The following is a 19,751-nucleotide window of genomic DNA, read 5'->3' as shown; positions in this document are numbered from 1 at the left end:
TGACACATGCATTGATAAACACTCTTGGAAAGGTCTCATGTGTAGTCGTGCATGTGGCACTAAAGCTATCCATGATGCAATCATCGCTAGTATGCGCATCACTGTTTTGAATGGTAGGCGACGATGTGGCTGAAAAAGATCCACTTGATTCTGGAGATTAAGAACTCATTGGGGATTGGGGTAAGCTGTTCCTGATACTGATTTGAGTATTGCTCCAAAGTATGGTTGGACCTGGAGCGGTTTGAGATGCAATTTTGTTGCATTGATAGTGAAAGACAATTGGTATAGTAGGTTGATTGTGTTTTGAGTGTCTATTAGACATTTGGCTTGGGTTGGACTCTTGATCAGCCAGCCGTCTAAACAGGGAAAGGCATGCATTTTTTATTTATTTATAAAGTTTTATGTAGCGCGAACTTGATCCAGAAGGATATCAGAACGCTTTACAATACTTTTTATAACAGTTGAACCGCATTGTAACAGTTAGGAACATAATTCAAAACAAAAAGTGAGACAACAAATCACCGAGGTACCTTTCCGGTTTCATGTTGAGAAAACGGAACCAATGTTGAGCAATCGGAATTTAATGAACCATTTTTTATTTAAGTTTCCTGGTTAGTCTCTTGCACTAGAGTAATTACAAAAAGTGCTGGGCTGTTCCTAAAGATTAATCATGAATGTACAAGACTCAAAAAGTGTGGTATGTTGTAGGGTATCATGGAGTCCTACGATTGGGCATCCATTTTGTTGGATGTAATGCTAATGCCCTCACACACCCTTTCAGGTGTCATGCTTCATCATCTGGGCTTGCTCCTCGTTGGGTCGGCGGTGCAATACCCAACGGGCAACACCTCAAAGAGGGGCTCTTTGGCGGAGATCTTTTATCCAACTGCCGTATAGATGAAGTGCGGGGGTGGGGGGGCAGTAACGCGTAGACGTGTATGAGTGGTTTAAAATAAATTTAGGGAAGAGAGACTTTATTCTGGAGGTCCCCTACTTTAGTTAAAATTAAACTAACTAGTACTCGCAGGGATAGTATACTCCCAAATTGGAGTCACTTATTAGTGTGTGTGTAGTTCGCTAGGAGTGGAAATTCCCTTTTTGTTGTTAACTAGTCTCTTGCACTCACAGAAAATATGGTTTTGGGAATCTAACAAATACAAGTCTGACAAAAAAGGCAAGCATTGTTGGCACTGGACTTGCCGCAAGTTCTTTCTCATGGGTGAAATCATACTGCATATAAAGTAAGCCATCACTAGATTGTATTACTTGTAGTTGCGGAACAGACGGCTGCTCGAGCACAGCAGGTGATGTCACTGCTAGTTCTGCCTGTAATTAGTAGGTCCAGGGATGGCGACGGTATTGGCATCCACTGCTCAGCTAGCTGTGACCCTGCCTGCTACAGCACAGGCATTGTCCCAAGCCATAATGCTGCCAATTCCGGTAAGTATGGCTGTGGTGCTTACTGGACTCACACACACTCAGCAATTACCATGCTGCGGTGCAGCGCACAGATTCTGCAGGTGACGCCATGGCGATGTGCAGATGCACTGCAATCGAAATATGACACTGACCTGCAAATGTATTGCGTAGACAAAGATATAGCCAGTGCAAAAGCTTCATTATGGTGATACTACTGGATTCACTTTCTCTGGTTCAAAGGATCCGTGTCCGTGAGGAGAGTTTTTGCTGGTTCCTCTCTGAATTGCCCTAATATCATAAATATGTGTTTCAGTATTTACCCAGCAGCATAGAGGGGCATTAAATTATACTTGGCATAGAGGCAGCATCCATTTTATCCTGGCGCTCAATGGAAAATGCGCAATAAGTCACGAGGGAGAAGACTCTGCTGAAGTGCCTTAGCGCAGACTGGGCGAATGGGCCCGGAGTTCACTCAAGCTGATCTTATTTTATTCATTCAAGTCTTTGAACACCATCTAAACGTCTTGGCAGTCATTTCAAAGCACATCATAGAAAAAGGAGGAATGTAAAATGAAATCTATCGCTCTGATGCCAACAGGGTCATGGGCTGCAGAGAGGCAGGTCCAATGGAAAATGCGCAATAAGTCACGAGGGAGAAGACTCTGCTGAAGTGCCTTAGCGCAGACTGGGCGAATGGGCCCGGAGTTCACTCAAGCTGATCTTATTTTATTCATTCAAGTCTTTGAACACCATCTAAACGTCTTGGCAGTCATTTCAAAGCACATCATAGAAAAAGGAGGAATGTAAAATGAAATCTATCGCTCTGATGCCAACAGGGTCATGGGCTGCAGAGAGGCAGGTCCAATGCAACTGTCTAACACCCCCCCCCCCCCCCCCCCCCCCCCGGAGATGGTCTTTGTTAGACACTTCCAGGAAAGTTAAGTTCTCTGAGTGCTCTGAAATCTCAGAAAGACATCTTCACTTCTGGAGAGGAGGGGATGATGTTCCAAAAAATAGGGCATTGAAGGATAGATATTACACAGAAGCACATCATCAGATGCATCAGACCTCAAGGCACAGAGATCCCTACCTTCATTGTGAGAATCTCCAAACATGGTGATGGCTCTACATTAAAGTAGTGAAGGCAATAGCGTCTTATGGTCTGATGGGCTGGGGGACACCCATCAAGCTCTGTATGAGCCTCTTAATTCTTTCCATCCTCTTCTTCTGTCACATGCTTCTCTAGAAACAAAAATACTCTGAGGTTTTGGCATTCTTCATATAATAAAGCTACTATCTTTAGTATTTGTTGTGAGATATAGATATATATATAGATATATATATATATATATATATATATATATATATATATATATATATATATATATATATATATATATATATATATATATATATATATATATATCTCACAACAAATTCTAAAGATAGTAGCTTTATTTGGCGTGGACCAGTGAACTATATCAGTGCTGTAAAGGCTTGGATAAATAAAGTCCTCGTTATGAGTTTTTCCAGATTTAGGATTTGTATATTTCAGGGACTGAAATCTTCCATTCTGAACAGCATCTTTGCATCTACAGCTGGTTATAAAAAACGTTAGTTCTAAGAATGGCAAATAACTAGGAGGCAAATACCAGTGATGGGTCCATGCAGTTAGGGTGTATTGGGTGGGTAGAGGCAGTCTGAGTGTCCGAGGTGAGAGGAGGCTAGGGTCACACTTGGGAATAGTTGTCTTCTCAATCAGGTGGCGCTGGTGGAGACAGCTGGGGCTGGATTGCACTTGTACCCTGCAGCCCCTGCCCCTCATCACCTGTAGATATACCATGTGTGTGTCTGTACCCGGTAAAACCAGGTCAGTGTTTCTAGCCCTGGAAATTTGGTGTATAGAATCACCAAACCATTAGTAGTTGCCCAAAGCGGTATCCCTAAGTGTTACCACTCCCAGCAATTGGTAGGGAAGGCCTAAGTGTTGATTGTATTGAAGTTGTAGAGCTGTACCTGTGAAGTATGAGACTAGATAAAGGCCAGAACCTTTATGTGCAGGTACTTATTAATCTCATACATTCATTCTATCCTCAATTTCACTCATAAGCTGATGTCTCTGAATTCTGTTTTAGAGTCATAGGAGCTGAAAACCATTTCACCAGACTCCAAGTGCCTGAACTAATGGAAACAAAAAGTCCAGAGTACCGGTGGACGTCTCATCCGTGGCCTGAGTAAAAGCCAACATGTCACTCACTACATAAGAAATCTTCATTGGTTACAAGTCAGAATCACCTTCAAAATACTCTCTCTGACTTTCAAATGCCTTCATGGTCCTGCAGCCAAATATCTTAAAAGCAATATAAAAAATGCACTCTCTCAAGACCCATACAATCAAACTGTCAAGACCATCTTAGGCACTTCCTAACCCGATTGCAGATGTGTGACTAGTTGTACTGCTGTTGCTGCCGCAGATTGTGTGGTATTTTCTGGGGGAAGACGCTTTTGCTACCCCTCGCAATGCCGAAAGGGCATGGTCTGTATGTCACCCATGTACTTGGCAGTGTCCTTTATTTTCTATAGCCATGCGTGTACACAGCGGTCCTATTGAGGGTTCCCCCATTGAATGGGACATTTAGAATGTGCTGCCGCACCTCTACTTGAACCCAGATATGCGTAGCCACACATGTCCATGGAGCATTATTGATACATTGATGCCCCTTCCAGCAGTGCCAGCACTGTCTAATGCACATTTGAACCACGCACGGCGCCGATCATAAAACATCCTTGACAAAAACAACTTGAAGAGTCCGTGCCCAACACTAGATGGCACCACTACAAATGCCAGAGTATGCAAATTCCCAACATAATGAGTGTATGCAGAAAAATAAGACTGAAATAGTGTAGCCAAGTAGTACTATGTAATGTCATGTACAGATGTACTGCCTTGAAAGAAAGAAAAATCCTGAGATCATGCCTGTGTTAGGGAAGATGAGCCTTGGTGCCATGACTATATGGCTAGGCCAAAAGGCAGTGTTGTGTATATAAATGCATGCCAAGAATGCTGGCACAGCTGAGTGGTGGGGTAATGTGCCACATATGCCCAGCGTGAAAGTCCTTTAAGGAGATCCCTGTCATGACTTTTCCACAAGGACAGGAGGATTCACTGGTGCCTCCACCTTAAAGCAGGAAAATACACCACCCATAAAAAAGTCCTGGTGTGGGGTGCTGTGGTGCAGATTCAGGTAGCATTGTCTGTTCTTGCTTTGCCACTTGGCTCTCCACCACAGCACACCAAAGCGACATTTGGGCATTGGCCAGTTGCCCCACTCCAAAACACCTTACATTTGGCGATCTACATTCCAAGTCAATGACATGCTGTAAAAGAAACGTGCTAGGCCAGCAGGGTTTCAATTAAAATGGAAGGGGTAAATGGCTACATGCACATATGGCAACTCACTTCTGTGACTGATTGAGCACATGATCCAACTGGTCAATTTGAACTTGCAGATGATTCCAGATACTTTTTGAAGGCTATATATTGTGCTACATGTACTTTCTAGGTTTTGTTTACAACTGTGTTTATAAGGGGCTTGTGTTTATAAGGGGCTTGCCGCCCACTGTATAACATTTGTTATCCTCATTCACTCTGCACTTTTTTGCTGCCTTTTAATTAGCCAGCGTGGGGTGGATTCACTTCCTTCTCTTTTGGCTGGAGCATGGACCAAGTATGGATTGATTCAGCATGATTGTTGTCCTGCTAATTGCGCTGTGATTGAGGTACTACTATTATTTTTCTTCTTCCGTCATCCTTGTTGAACCTCTTGCCATTTGTCACTATGTTTTACTATGCCACACACACTTCAAAGAAGCCATTTTCTCCTTTGAAATTGATGTTTATTTTGATAACACATGTTATCTGCTTTCATTGGGACAACAGGTGTGATCTGGCTCCAAATTTATTTTCATTAAGACATGAGCGCAATTGCTTCATGCGATAGACTTTTTGCAAAATTACATTTTATTTCCATGCATGGGGACATTAACCACTTTGCTCAGAACCACAGGGGTTGTTTCCTAGCCCTAACAAGCTTTGGCAAAGCCAAAGGATTTCACTTTCAAGATTATTAGATATGCCCTTGCCTATTTTTCATGCTCCTCAGTGGAATTTGAATGATTTGTAGCCTTGCTTTATAACAATTTGGCTGCTGTGCAGCATAGCTAAAAATAGTTATTAAAAGGATGCCTCCAGAGCTAATGCACAAATTAAAAAAAAGAGAGAAAAACAAACTCAAAGACGAGATCTATTGGCTTTGCCAATGCCGGTTATTCATTTAATTTCTATATTGCACCCGAAAATAAGAGACCTTTGACAATTTGTGTTCAAATTTTCTGAGACTGTTTGGCTTTGATTTTTCTGATATTTTAGTGGTGCTGCTATTAGATTAGACTGTTCACTACAATAAGCCTACAAAAGAGGTCATCTCTCTAACTCGTACTTATCTACTATGTTCCATCATGTGGGTTAATCAAGGGTTGGTTTTTACTTATCAATCAAATGGAATAAGAATTATTCTGATGCTACCCAAGTAAAATAAACATAAGTGTAATTTGCAAGTCTAAAAACTAATCAAATGTCCATAAGTAATGGTTACCATGCAAGAATTACTATCACTTCATCACTATACAGGCCAAGTGGCAAATGTTTTACCTGTTCCATTCTTTTCAATCTTTGAGGTAGCACTCGATCGCTTGGCATTACGCTTCTGCTTCTTAGCTGTGGATCCACTATTACCATCACTTGATCTTTTCTGACCTAAAAAAATAAATAGGGGAGCATTTGTGGGCGTTTCCAACATTTTAGGGTGTTAGATAAAGTGTAAAACACTCCAATCTTACTGCGGTGTACGGTTTTATATTTTTCTAAAACAAAAATCAAGCTCCTTTCACTTGCAAACAAATTGTTCCTGCCTCTGTAGAGGTGAATTACCCTTGAGATGAAATTCCAAAACCTTGAGCATAGGTTTAGGTTTCATTTTTAAGTCATTCAAAATTATGAGTTTGATTTACACACTTTCGTAAGCAGCAGTATCCTGTTCAACATGTATGCTGTGGCACTGTTGCACCAGAGGGACCATTTTTCATTGCCCATCTACTCCCCACAATTCCCTAAAAACAGTTTATAAACTCAGTCCGTTTAGAGTGTTAAGCTCCAGACTTCTGGTGTGGTATTACATAAAATATCTATGATTGGAAAGTAAATACTCCAAACAGCACACAAACAGAGGACTTCAATAAACTTACCCTTCTCTTTAATCTCTTTCTCCTGGGTGGTTATACTACAATTACTCGACGTGGTGCTAGCCTCAAAGCCATTAGCCGATTCACTTTCACATAGTCCTTCTTGAGACTCCTCTGCCACACTGTCTACCTCAATCGTTATATCACTTTCACTCTTTATACTGTGCGACTCATCCTGACTGAGAGCAAGCAAAGCCTCTGAATAGTTCGGCTGAACTGAAGGTGGTAAAGCAGGTGGATCGGACGTTGGTGTGTTGGGCTCAGACTTTTCTGTAACAGTTTCCTCGCAGTCTTTGTACTTTTCATCAAAGTCATCCAGATCTACTTCATGACAGACCAGTGTTTCTGGCCCAATCTGAGGCATTGTGTCATCGTCCTCCTCATCTTCTTGTCCTTTGTATGGAATGCTGTCGATTTCCCTGGGAGGTGTTTCGAAATCTTCATTCATTGGGTCTTGTAGGTGCTGATCTGATTCTGCTGTCAAAGAAGGCATTTCTTTACTTTCACTTTCAAGCAACTCTTCATCCACATCTTTACAATCCTCAATACGAACACATTTGTCAGGTTTGTCCTCCCCAACAATATTTGGCACTTCAGGTTCACATTCAATGCGCATTTTTTTCTCAGGGGATAACTGTTCCAATGGCCTTCTCTTCAAAACTTTGTCTTTTGTTATTACATCAGAAGCTGTGTCACTTCCTTCATCAGGACAAGGGAGTAGTTCTTTGCTCTCCAAAAAGGGGGGCTCTAATGTTTCAAGCTCACTTTCAGACTCTGTTGCCTCATCCTGGTTTGTTGGTGAAACATTTGTACTTTCCGTAAAGTGCTCTTTTGTTCTTGTTCTTTTGCCTTTCACTTTTGGTGATTTTTCCACAACTTTCCCCATTTCTTCTACAGGGTCCATTTTATTTTCATAAATCTGTACAATTTGCTCACTTTCTTCAACATCCTGCTTCAAAATTTCTAAAGCTTGTGTTGCAGTTCTTTCATTTTCTTTCATCAAAAGTGACATTTCATTCCTTGTTTCTTGTTCGAGGTCATCTGTTTTTCCAAACAAGTCATCTGTTTTTCCAAAGTCCTCAAGTTCTTTATTGACAGCAAGAGCAAATTCTTCTTTCACCGACATCTTTTCTGAAGCTTCATCCGATTCACTGTCAGATATGCTCAAATCTACCAAAAATACATACAATGTATTATTTTGTATGAATAAACAAAATTAATATATCAGACATTTTCAATATACCACAAGAAGACACTGAAATGGGCATGGCCAACTATACAAACATAAAATGTCTAAATAGGACGGGGGTTGTACGCGCTCCTTTGAAAACAGAGCAGGAGAAACAATATACCACCCATGCATGTGCATAATTTTGTACAAATTAATTAAACTCAAGATATTTACTGCATTTGGCACCTTGCATGTACAATGACGAAGTGAGAACGCATCGGGGTAAGTAGGAGCTACAGTTGAGGAAGTTATAAGCGTCGGAAATAGCTGCAACCTTTCAAGCAACCTCAGTACTGCCTCTCTGAATTGAAGGATAGGAAGGTAAAGAGAACAAAGATACTGTGATTGGCTGTTCATCAGCCCTACACGCAACAAAGGCTACTAAACGTTATACTTTCGAATGTTTATTTTCTCGTTTCGTTCAAGAGTAGCGTGAGTTTGTCTCCCCTCTGGGCTTCTCTTCAATATGAACATAACTTTGGACAAATAGGACAGATTATGCAAATGGTCTGCAAGGCTAAAGCCACATTTGTGGTGCCGTAAAATGACGAGATAGAGAGCCTGGGGGCTGTGGTGGTGGGGTGTGTGTGTGTGTGTGTGTGTGGAGGGGGGCAAGGGGGGGCTTGGAATAAAGTCCCCTAAAAGGAATACGATTGGACTGTAGGTTAAATATCCAGCTGGCAATTGATGTGTTTGAAAAGCTGTTAATCAGAGGTATGAACTCACGGTCACAAACAGAGAGCGTGAAGGGCTATTATATCCAATACCCTCCCACAGGTTAAGAATCCTCTTTTTGCCCAGCTTGATTAACTGTGTAAGCACCCTCCACACGTAACAAATTAAATTTGCTTTGTTTAACACAGTGTTCACTTCCCAGAGGCCTCCTGTTGTTCATAAGAAAGGATTTAATGGTGTTCACTTTATAGGCTGAGGAAAGATGGAGGGTGTTCGATAGGTTGGAGGACACCATAGAAAAGCTTCCTCTGGTTATTTCAGTATTGAACTATGGAATCACAACAATTTCCCTGAACTACCAGTCTCTGATCAGGCAGTCTTTTGGCTGACCAAAAGGCAGTGCAGTTTCCTCAGTTCCAGAGAGATACGTACAAGTTTCCTGATTAAAAAGATACTGATAAACTGATGTAAAGCCCCAAAGGGCCGACTCCATTTTATGTAGATCCCAACTCCATCTTGGCTAATGGAGGTCGCCATCTTCCATATCTTGATTAAAAGAAGTCACCATCTTTCCAGATTTATGCAGAATCATGGTCATGTCTGCTATTAGACTCAGATGTCGCCTGACCGTATCTTTCGAAGAACCGTGAAAGCGTCAAGCCATTAGATGGATGACAGCTACAACAATTAAATGCAACATTGGCTTGTGTCAAATGTCTACTTTTTACCAGGTCATGATGAAAAAAAGAACACATACAGACAAATAACCAAAAAAGTTTTGTTTGAATGGCCATACTTTTACCTTACATGTTCTGAATGAAATTTATGGGACACACTCCTTGATGCACATAATTTAGCCAGACTTTCCTAAACTTAAGTCAAATTAATTTTTCTGAAAAGATTTAGTAAATAATGACTACCACGTAACCACTTATACGAGATGTACTTTGCCCAGATTCTACCAGAGACTGCCTCACATGCTGCCAGCACACTTTGCAGATGCTACATCTTGCCTGAAGCAGATAACGGTCGAGTCCTGGAGGATAACTGCAGAGTGTTTGTTCTTCCCTGGGAACACAAGCTTCACACCTCCGCTGATAAAGACAGCCTTTGCTGTCAACAAGGTATGCAGTGAATCTCTTCTACCTATGAAACTCTAGACTACAAGTTGCTCAGCCTTCCATGCTCTTTTAGCATTGCGCATATAAGTGGATGCTAGGGTTTTAGATGACATTTTAAAACATGGTAGAAATGCTTATTTTATTCTCATTACTTATAGCGTGTCTGCTTGCTGTTATTAGAAAATTCTATGTAGATGTTTTAGATATATTGAGAAAAAGATTCCTGAACTAATAAATACTTTTTACTTAAAATGTTCATTCTTCTTAGTACAGTGTGTGATACTTTGAATAATGAAATAAGGTCTGTGACTTACCATAGTGACCCTGCGGCACACATCAGATAAGTGAGGACCAAGTTAAGGCCCCCTTGGGGCATGATCAAAATAGATGGGGCAACAAATGTGCAAGCTCCTTCAAGAATCTATGTACAAGGGGGGACTGAAAAGTGACCGTTTATCTGTGCCCAGAGCAGAGCCCTGCTGGACAAGAAGATGAACAGGAGCATGTGCGAAAGGGAGACAAAGGGTTGTTAGACCATTCTGTACAATATTTACAAACTTTTTGCCATCGGTGGGCGTATACAGACTTAGCGTAAGATCCTCCTGAAGGGACAGGCTGATCGAAGTAACAATGCTCATTTGTAGCTCAGGAGATCAACCTCTCTGGGCCCAGTCAAGAGCCACAAGAATGACTTGTGCCCAGTCGCTCCTGATCTTCTTGAGCACTCTGGGCAGGAGTGGTATGGGCGGAAAAGAGGCCTGAGCTCCAATCAAGACGAAAGTGTTGCAGAGCAAGAGCCGTCCTGGAAATTCCGATGCGCAAAACTGCCGACATTGAACATTTGAAGGAGGTTAACAGATCTAACCAAGGTTGTCCCCACTGCTGAAAGAGTACTAGCACCACCTCTGGATGGCGAAGCCACTCGTGATACGCTAGGCACCGACTGAGCTTGTCTGCCCTGGCGTTCAGGGAACCGGATAGGGGTTGAACCACCAGGGATACACCCTGTTGTTCCAGCCAATTCCAGAGGCGCAGGACCGCCTGACAAAGTGTCAACGACCTCATACCGCCCTGTTTGTTGCAGTACTACAAGTCGAAGGGGTTGTCTGAACACATGAACCAGCCATCCATTGATAGACGGTAAGAAGGCTTGCAGTGCCAGATGAATCACACGAAACTCAAACAGGTTGATGTGGAGCTTCGGGAGGAAGGTGGAAAGCGATAAACTGCCGCCACTCAGTCTTCACCCAAGAAATCGAAGAGTTGACAGGTTCAGGTGGAGGACCCTCCCCTGCTGCCGCGACAGAAGATCCTCCCAAATGTGTAGCCTGATCGGCGGGCCAATGCTGATGTGTAGAAGCTCGGGATACCAGACTCTCCATGCCCAGTCCGGAGCCACAAGGATGACTTGGACCCGGTCGTTCCTGATCTTCTTGAGAACTCTGGGCAAGAGTGGTATGGGCGGAAAGGGGTGCAGGAGTCCTCTGATCTCCACCTCCCCAAAACGACCACCCTATCCCAGGAGTGACGCGTCTGTCACTACCTTGAGATCTGGTTGGGGAAGGGGGAGGGGTCTGCCTATAACCCATTTACGGTTTGTCAACCACCACTGCAGAGCTCTTGCCATTTCTCCCTGAGATCTGGGCCAGGTCTGTGAGATTTCCCCGATCCTGCGCCCACTAGAACTTCAGGTCCCACTGCAGAGCCCACGTGCCACATGGCATGGGTCACTAGCAGGATGCAGGAGGCCCAGCAGCCTCAGAGTCATTCTCACCTGAAATCTAAGATAGAGTTGAAACATCAGTATCATAGCCTGAAAATCCTGGCCTGCCGTTCGGGGGTATATGCCCTAAACTACACCGTGTGCAAAGCAGCTCAGATGAAGGGAGCGCCTGAGAAGCGGTCAGGTATGACTTTGGCATGTTGATGGCGAACCCCAGCAAATGCAGGAGGTATGCCATAGTCTGGAGGTGGGAGACTACCTTCTGGGATGAGCTCGCTTTCAACAGATAGTCGTCGAGCTAGGGGAATACTGTAACTGCTGATCTTCACAGATGATCTGCAATCACTTTGGCGAACACCGGAGGTGCCAGTCAGGCCGAAGTGGAGAATGGCAAACTGAAAATACTCATGGCCCACTGGAAACGGCAAGTAGCGATGATTGGAAGGAAGGACGGAGATCTGGAAGTCAGCGTTCAGTAAGTCCAGCACTACCATCCAGTGTCCTGGGTCTAGGGCAGAGAGAACCTGAGCCAGAGTGGGCATCTTGAATGTCTCTTTTTTGAGGAAGTAGTTGGGGGCTCTGCGGTCGAAGGCCTCCATCCTTTCTGTTGACCAGAAAGTAGAGTGAATAGCAACCACAGCCTACTTCCTGCACAGGAACCCTCTCTATGGCTCCCTTGGTCAATAGAGTCGCAACTTCCTCTCGAAGTAAAGCAAGGCGATCCTCTGTCAGCTGGCTGTATGTACAAGGCATGGAGGGAGGGGTAGCCTCAAAGGGGAGGGAGTAGATCCTTTGGACTATTTGGAGAACCCACCTGTCCGAGGTGATGCCCCGACAGTGGTAGAGGAGATGGCGTAATCCTGCCACCCACTGGGGTTTGGACCAGGAGGGTCTGGAGGTGGAGGGGGAGGGGCAGAGAAGATAGAGGACCATGGTCTCAGCTGTAGTCCGCGACTCCTTGAAGCGCTCAAACGTACGAGTTACTTACCTTCGGTAACGATGTATCTGGTAGAGAGGATTCTAGACGCAGATTCCTTAACGTAGAATTATCCCCAGGCATGAGACTGGATCCGGAAAACCCTTTTGCCACAGCATCCCTGCGCGTCAGAAGGACGGTACCTTGTGACTCCGCCTTAACGTCGTCCGCGAGGATACATAAGTCCCACCCCGGCGCACCTACGTCAGTTTTCTTCTGAGGACTTTTCCGCGCCACAACGCGAAGCCATCACAACAAAAACTGAGAATATGGGAACAATGTGCAAAAAAATTCGCTAACAGAAAAGGGAAAAAACGAATGGCGTGGAACCGCCCCATCCAGAATAGTGCCAGACACTGTGGCACCAGAAGTCATGAAAGGAAAGAACAGAGCACAGCTACTGCAAGCAAGGCTGCAAACAATAGGACAGCCTCCCAGGGGGCAGGAAGCATGTGAAAAATGACATAGCAGACAAAGAAGTCTGCAACCACATCCCAGAACCGAGAAGGGCATCAAGGCCAGAACCGAAGAGGAATGACAATTCACCCCCAGACAACATCAACAGGAAGAGACATCTACAAGAACTAAGAGTCGAGACCCGGCCAAGGGACCTCAACCTTCATAACTGCAAAGGGGCCAGAAGTGCAAGCAACGAGAGGAAGAAGAGCCCACACTGGAGAATAGGGAACAGGGGCGTAGAAGCACCCACGTAATCATCAACCAAGCACCAGAAGGGTAGAAATGGAGCCAACAACAAGACTAGCATTACCCTAGGGAGGGAGTAAGAAAAGGCACTCGCAGAAAACAACCACCCGGAGAAGGGCGAGTGCCGAAGACCAAAGAAAGGTCCTCTCAGAACGGGGAGGCAGGGCGGGTCGTGAAGGAATCTGTGGCTAGAATCGTCTCTACCAGATACATCGTTACCGAAGGTAAGTAACTCGTACATCGGATAGAGACTACTAGCCGCAGATTCCTTAACTTAGAATAGATACACTAGCCATACCCAAGAGGGAGGAGGGTCTGCTAAAGGACCTCACCAGCCTGTACGAAGCAGGGCCCCAATAGGGGATGAGTCACAGGGACAGGGAGAATAGCCCAGTCTCCCCAGGCAGAAGAGAACCTCTTCACCACTGAAGAACACCGGATCCAGACTGGGTGCGCGATGACGACAAAAAGAGGCGGCCCAACCCTCCTCAAGCAGGAGGAGGCAAGGACAAGGCGAAAGGAGGCCAGTGCACCCCAAGCCCAACCAAGGAACCAGGGATCTCCACCAGAGGAGTACAGAGGAAGAAGAGCCACCCACAGACTCCAAGGAGAAGAGGCAGAAACGCAGGCAAAGCCCTCCACCGGAAAACACACCGAGTGAAGAGGGCAGCAGAGCCTATCACAGCTGGAAGTCAGCAGACAAGACAGAAAGGCGGCCAGCAATAAAGGTAGGCAGGAGAAGAAGAGTGTGATCTCACAAGATTCCCACAGAACAAGAAGCGGGGTTGCCAGAGCCCACGCCAAGGCCCCCGGCCACAGAAGAGCAGGCGGGTACAGCCAGTTGCTGACAAGCGCCATGAATTAAACGGCCAGACCACGTCGGTCTCAGAGCAAGGGCAAGGCCAGAAAAATCCCGAACGACCCCTAAAAGGGGACCGCTCCGGACAGAATCAAACCACGAACAAGTGCTATCAGCAAGAATATAAGAGGAGACCAGTAGGACGGACCAGTCCGTCAACACAAGAAATTATCCCCTCAGAAACACCAGACAGAGGACCAGGCCAAACGGCAGACAAAGGGCAAAAACCCTGCAGCACCATGCCATAGATGGCTAGGCCACGCTCAAGTAAGGACCAAGGGCCGCACCAGCGTAATACAACAACACCATGAAAGGTGAGGAACCCGCAAGGAGGAGTCCACACCCTCCCAGCATAAGACAGGGCTATACAATAGCTACCAGTACCCCAAATAGGGTAGGACACGTCCCAAAGAAGCATGGGAACCACTCTTAGGGAAGATAATCCTGCATCAGAGAACAAATTATAAACCTGCGGCAGAAACCACAGAAGGCTTAGTAATCAGCCAAAAGGTACATTTGTACCCAAGAAGGAGGCTGAACAAGCAGCCAACAGAAGAGAGCGGCCAACCAAAGGACCCAGAGGGCACAGTAACCCTCACAGAAAGTCTAATAGTCACTCCAAAAACCAAATACCAGGAACAAGTGGAATAACGTCTCCGACCAAGACCCGAAGGATCAGCAAACCAACTTACTGAGGAGGAGGAGGACGGAGCCCTGAAAGAAGACGCTGAATGGCGGAGTCTGAATGAGTATTAATAAACAGCAGGACCCCAACCAGACGCTCTCTAATATTTTCTGGAAAAACAGCATCATATAGCCAAGCACTGCGACGGAGAGCCACAGAAGTGGCCATAGCACGGCCGAAAGCATCGGCAACATCCAAGGCCGCATGAAGAATAAACACGGCCAACTCCCTATCATCCAACAGATGGCTCCGCAGATCCGCACGGGCACCCTCATGAGACCTGAGAAAGAAGGGACTCCACAGAATCCCACAGGCTAGAAGTAGCCCTGGTCAGCACACACAAAGTGTTAAGCGCCCTCAAGGCAGCACTGGAAGAAGCGAAGACATTACGTCCCTAAGAATCTAACCACCGGGCCTCCCAAGACGGAGGGAACACCACAGGCAAACACGGAAAGGCATTTCGCAGTAGAGCGCCTTGAGTAGAAGGATGGAAAGAAAGACAGACCGGGTCATGCGGAGCAGGACGATGGCGATGCAGAAGTGCCTGAGGCACCAGATGGCCCGTGGCAGGGTGCCCCCATAATAGAATTATGGAGTGACGCTTCGAAAGGAAGGAACAACTCCCGTCCACCAGAGCCCTGGTGGAGAATCTCCAAGAGGTTGTCTGTAGGAAATGGAGTGACAGGTTCACCCATCCTCAGAATACCAGCAGCCATGGAAATAGCCCTAACAAAGGCAACACTGGCCTCAGTAGGGCGCCGCGGAGGTGAAAGCGATTCCTCCGTGGGTGACTGTTGCAGACTGAGCTGCCCATCCCCAAGTCCAAGGGGAAGCGGCCAGCCCCGGCATAGAGGAGGAGCCACAAAGGAATGGGGAACCTGAGGGTCCCCAGGGGAAGGTGGAGAGGCCGGTGAAGAAGCCAGCCGCGAGCCACTGAAAGAAGGGTTCGAGGATTTTGGCCGTGGGGACGGCGAAGAGCCTTCCCTGGAAGATGCAACTACACTGTGCCCTGTCTCCGGGGAGGAACACATCAACAGATGAAGGACCTCAGAAGACGAAGGGACCTCAGGAGACTAATTCAGAACCTGGCACGGCTCCGTGAAGTCCGCCATCGGAGCGGGAATGGGCCTCCGTGGCGTTGGACCGACTCCTGCCACACCACTTGCTCTCCAGGAGAATGGGGCGAGGCTAGCCAGACCGTCGAAGCGCCGAAAAGGCGCCGGCCTCAGATGGGCCAGCCACCCGCGCCAAGAGGGACTCCGGAAGGAGCCCCAGGGCCCGGCCTCCACCTGCGACTCGACCGGAGCCAGGAAGGAAGGCTCTTGGCGCCAAAACGGTGCCGACTCGTACTCTGGTGAGGCAGCTACCTGCTCAGAGGACCGGATGGGCTCGGGGGGACGCCCGGAGTCCCGGCGATCACCTGCAACGCCACAGGGAGCCCCGTAGGGATTTGCAGCGAGCCAGGGACGCTAGGTGCCAAAGAGGGGAGCCCCGAAGGACCACACCCCCATGACGCCACTCTCCTACGACCAGGAGCCGAAACCTTCGGCGCCGGAGCCGCCAGCAACTCCACGGAAGTCCCTGCTCGAGGCAAGGGATCCGCGGACATCTCAGGAGGTGGAGGAAGGGCTAAAAGAAGCCTGCAGAGCCACAGCGTAGCGTAGGCTTTCATTTGGACCCTAGTCGCCTGCGCTCCGGGTAGGGAAGCGACAGGCAGGGGCGCGCGTCCCGGGGGGAGTCGGCGCCCACCGCGGAAGAAGGAGAGGGCCTCGGAGACGCACTGAAGGACCTACCAGCCGATGAGCCACGCCCAAAGGGCCGTGGCGAAAGAAGATTCTGCAGACGAAACCGGCAGCTCCTCGCCTCCGAGGTAGGGGACGAACGCTGGGGCGACACCAACCTGGACAAGCGCGCTGACAGCAACTACATCCGGCGCTCCCGCCGTGATTTAGGCTTACGGTGTTGGCAGGCGTCTCAACTCTCCGAGTCGTGGTGCTCAACCCAGGCACCAGATGCACATCGGGTGAGGGTCTGTCGACGACATGGGACGTGCACAAGACGTACACGTCTTGAAATCTGAAGGCATTTGCACACTGTTCCACTGAAACGCCAAGCGTGAAAAGGTATAGAAGGCCTGGAAACAGGCCAGGACACAATCTGGATCCGCGTTGCATGCAGCAAAGAGAAAAACTGACGTAGGCGTGCCGGGGTGAGACTTACGTATCCTCGTGAAGTCACGAACGCGGACGACGTCAGGGCGGAGTCAGGTGGTGCAGTCCCCCCCAGCGCAGGGATGCTGTGGCAAAAAGGCTTTCCGGATCCAGTCTCACGCCTGGGGATAATTCTACGTTAAGGAATCTGCGGCTAGTAGTCTATCAGATGATGTGTTCACTCTATCTTCAAAGAGATATGAGCCATCAAAAGTCAAGAAAAATCTTCCGGATCCAGTCTGACGCTTGGGAAGTCCAATGGTAAGGAATCTGCAGCTAGATGTCTCTATCGTATAGAAAGAAACTAATATCTGTGCGGGGTGAAAGTATGCCGCTCTACTGAGTCACTTCTGGGCAGTGCAGGTGTTGCTGTAAAGATATTTGGAGCCAATGCTTGAAAATCTCCAGATCCAGTTGGCTCCTGGTAATAATACTTTGAAGGCGTAGACTCTGCCGTTAGAAGTATCGGTCACATGGGTACTCGTAAACATTTTCCCGTGGGCCACAATGTTTGGTCTGTGATGTGATCGAGGGCCCATTGATACTAGCAGGGTGGCGATCGGGAGAGGGGGGCAAATGGGGTGTGGGAGGGTTTGGCAAGGTGGGTGTAGGGGAAGCAAAACCTACATGTAGTGTCTGAATTACACAATGTGAAACCAAAATCGTAGGATTAATTCCGGCTTCTCCACTTAACCAAATTGTGTGATCCTAGGCAATTGTTTTATTTCACTTTGCCTCCTTTTTCTTCATTATCACAAACATGACTTCAGAATGTGTCACAAAACCTGTTTGATTTAATAAACTATAATGTGCATGTATAATAGAAATCCAGGTCACCCAAAGAGTTCACATGACAAATGACTTGCCTTTTAGTTCACTATTGGCATTGTTGTATGGGTGGATGAAAGTATGAATGTTTCTAAATTTATGTTTAAAATGATCACTTTAAAAAAAAACGAACTGATATCATCTGATGAACTAAAGTGAAAAAAGGTTCTGCATGTTAATGAAATAAACTTTTCGTAATTTGAAAAGACATTCATACTTTTGCTGCAAGATGCCTTTAAAATCAAGAAGATAGTTCTAAAGTTTAGCAGTGCAGGACACCCTAGTTACTTGTTTTCTGTAACTTCAATTAACCTTAAAATAAATTATTGTTCGCTTATTTCGCTTTTTTAAAAATGTTATTGATGAGTCGAGTAAACAGCAGCCCAGTGCTGATGTTGCCCAGTGAGCTGCATGCAAAGGTCCGGAGAGCCGCATGCAAAGGCCCAAAGGGCCGGGCCGTATTTGAGTAGCACTTATCTATCAGAAATCTATTACCAGACATGGGGTCCCATTTTGAAGTGGGTGAGCACCAGACTTCGGGTCCAAATACATTGCCTATAAACCTCCACCTTTTTCTCCTAACAGCTCTTCCCGTTTGCAACAGTTCCCCCCCAAATAAAAACACTGCAACCATTTGATCGTAGATGGTAAACAGGCCTGCATTTATATGATGTCTTTTTACATGCCCAATTCCTGATATCCATTTCATTGTCCAATTATCCATATGACATTGGTTCACATTTATATTGAAGACCAACAAATCATGGTGTCTTCGTGCTAGATACTTTGAAACGGGCATGCGAACATTAATCCCTGTGTGGCTTAAAATACAACATTAAGCAGTAGGGACAAAGGTTGATTGAAGTGGGACATACTTCAGATTTGAAAAAAGGGGGGAAATTCAAAGCTTATCAAATGTGGAACACATTTAATCAAACATTACTGACTTGGTTGCTACATTGGAGCTACATAACCAACTGTGGGCGTGAGGTAGGATAAAGAGGGTGGAAAAAGGTTGCCTCCTCTCCTAATAGGCTTTGAAAGGAAGGAGGTGGGTGGCCTTTCTTTTGCAGCAGAGTATATAAAAACAAGTGTATTAGGTTCTCAACTGTGGTGGTTGCATCTGTTCATCTGAATTGGAGAAATGCAAGTTAGTAGACAAAACTTAACTACTCCACCAAAAGACGATTATCTATGTAGCCAAATTCAGCCTAGTGTAATATATATTTTGCCCTAGTCTCCACAGGTAAATATTCTTGGAAAATCGACATGGCTATATTGCCAAACAAAGTATTAGGTGAAAGGCAGAGATGCGCCATAACATTTTAGCTGTAAAGTGCACTTTACTCACATTCAAATAAAAGAAACAATTAAAGAAGATAAACTGAGTGAGCTTGGAGATGGATGACATGTAAAAAACTGCACACCTAACTTAGAGCCAAGTTCATAAAAAAAGATAAAACCATTTTTTCTAAAAATGCAAGATCATGGCATGGACTATTTTCCAAGACCAGATGGCGACCAGGCATATTTTTACATTACAGAAATTAATTTCCTTCAGGCTTGAGATGCCATCATTAGAAGGGGAGCACAGTGGAGCTTAACTGCAAGTGTGATATGTATAATATACCCACATGACAAATCATCTCCATTTAAAAAGGTAATTCTCTTTCAAGTTGGCTGCTGTTCACACATGGGTCAAGTGAGTAAAAGTATATGGAGAAAGTGGCAATGTTCGTGATGACCGCCCGGTTCCCACTTTCACAAAGGCAAAAGAAACAAGCACTTGCAATGCCAAAGGTCTCATATTTGTGAAAGTTAGAGCTATCGGCGTTGTAAATGATAATGTTTTGTCTTATGTTTTTTGTTTGCAGCTGAGTGATTTGGCATTTTTTAATAGCTTTTCTACCAGATAAAATGTGACAGAATGAGTTAAGAATAATTTAATTTGCTGACTGCATTATAAGAGTGTTGGCGTGGGCGTTGTTGAGGATGCAAAAGTGTCTGCGAGCATCTAC

The 19,751-nt window shown here is 45.8% G+C and overlaps 1 protein-coding gene across 1 annotated transcript in view; it reads right to left on the bottom strand.

The window, feature by feature from the left end:
* ARID4A (AT-rich interaction domain 4A) overlaps window positions 1-19,751 on the bottom strand; it is a 293,578-nt gene that overhangs the window by 23,245 nt on the left and 250,582 nt on the right. Inside the window, exons 21-22 of the mRNA XM_078660374.1 lie at window positions 6,724-7,890; window positions 6,131-6,235 (exon numbers count right to left, since the gene is read on the bottom strand). Of these exons, the coding sequence (XP_078516500.1) occupies window positions 6,131-6,235; window positions 6,724-7,890 (1,272 nt within the window). The remainder of the gene's footprint in view (window positions 1-6,130; window positions 6,236-6,723; window positions 7,891-19,751) is intronic.

The sequence above is a fragment of the Lissotriton helveticus genome, chromosome 9, assembly GCF_964261635.1.
Source record: "Lissotriton helveticus chromosome 9, aLisHel1.1, whole genome shotgun sequence".
In the NCBI taxonomy this organism is placed as follows: Eukaryota; Metazoa; Chordata; class Amphibia; order Caudata; family Salamandridae; genus Lissotriton; species Lissotriton helveticus.
This window is presented reverse-complemented; position numbering and strand designations above follow the sequence as displayed.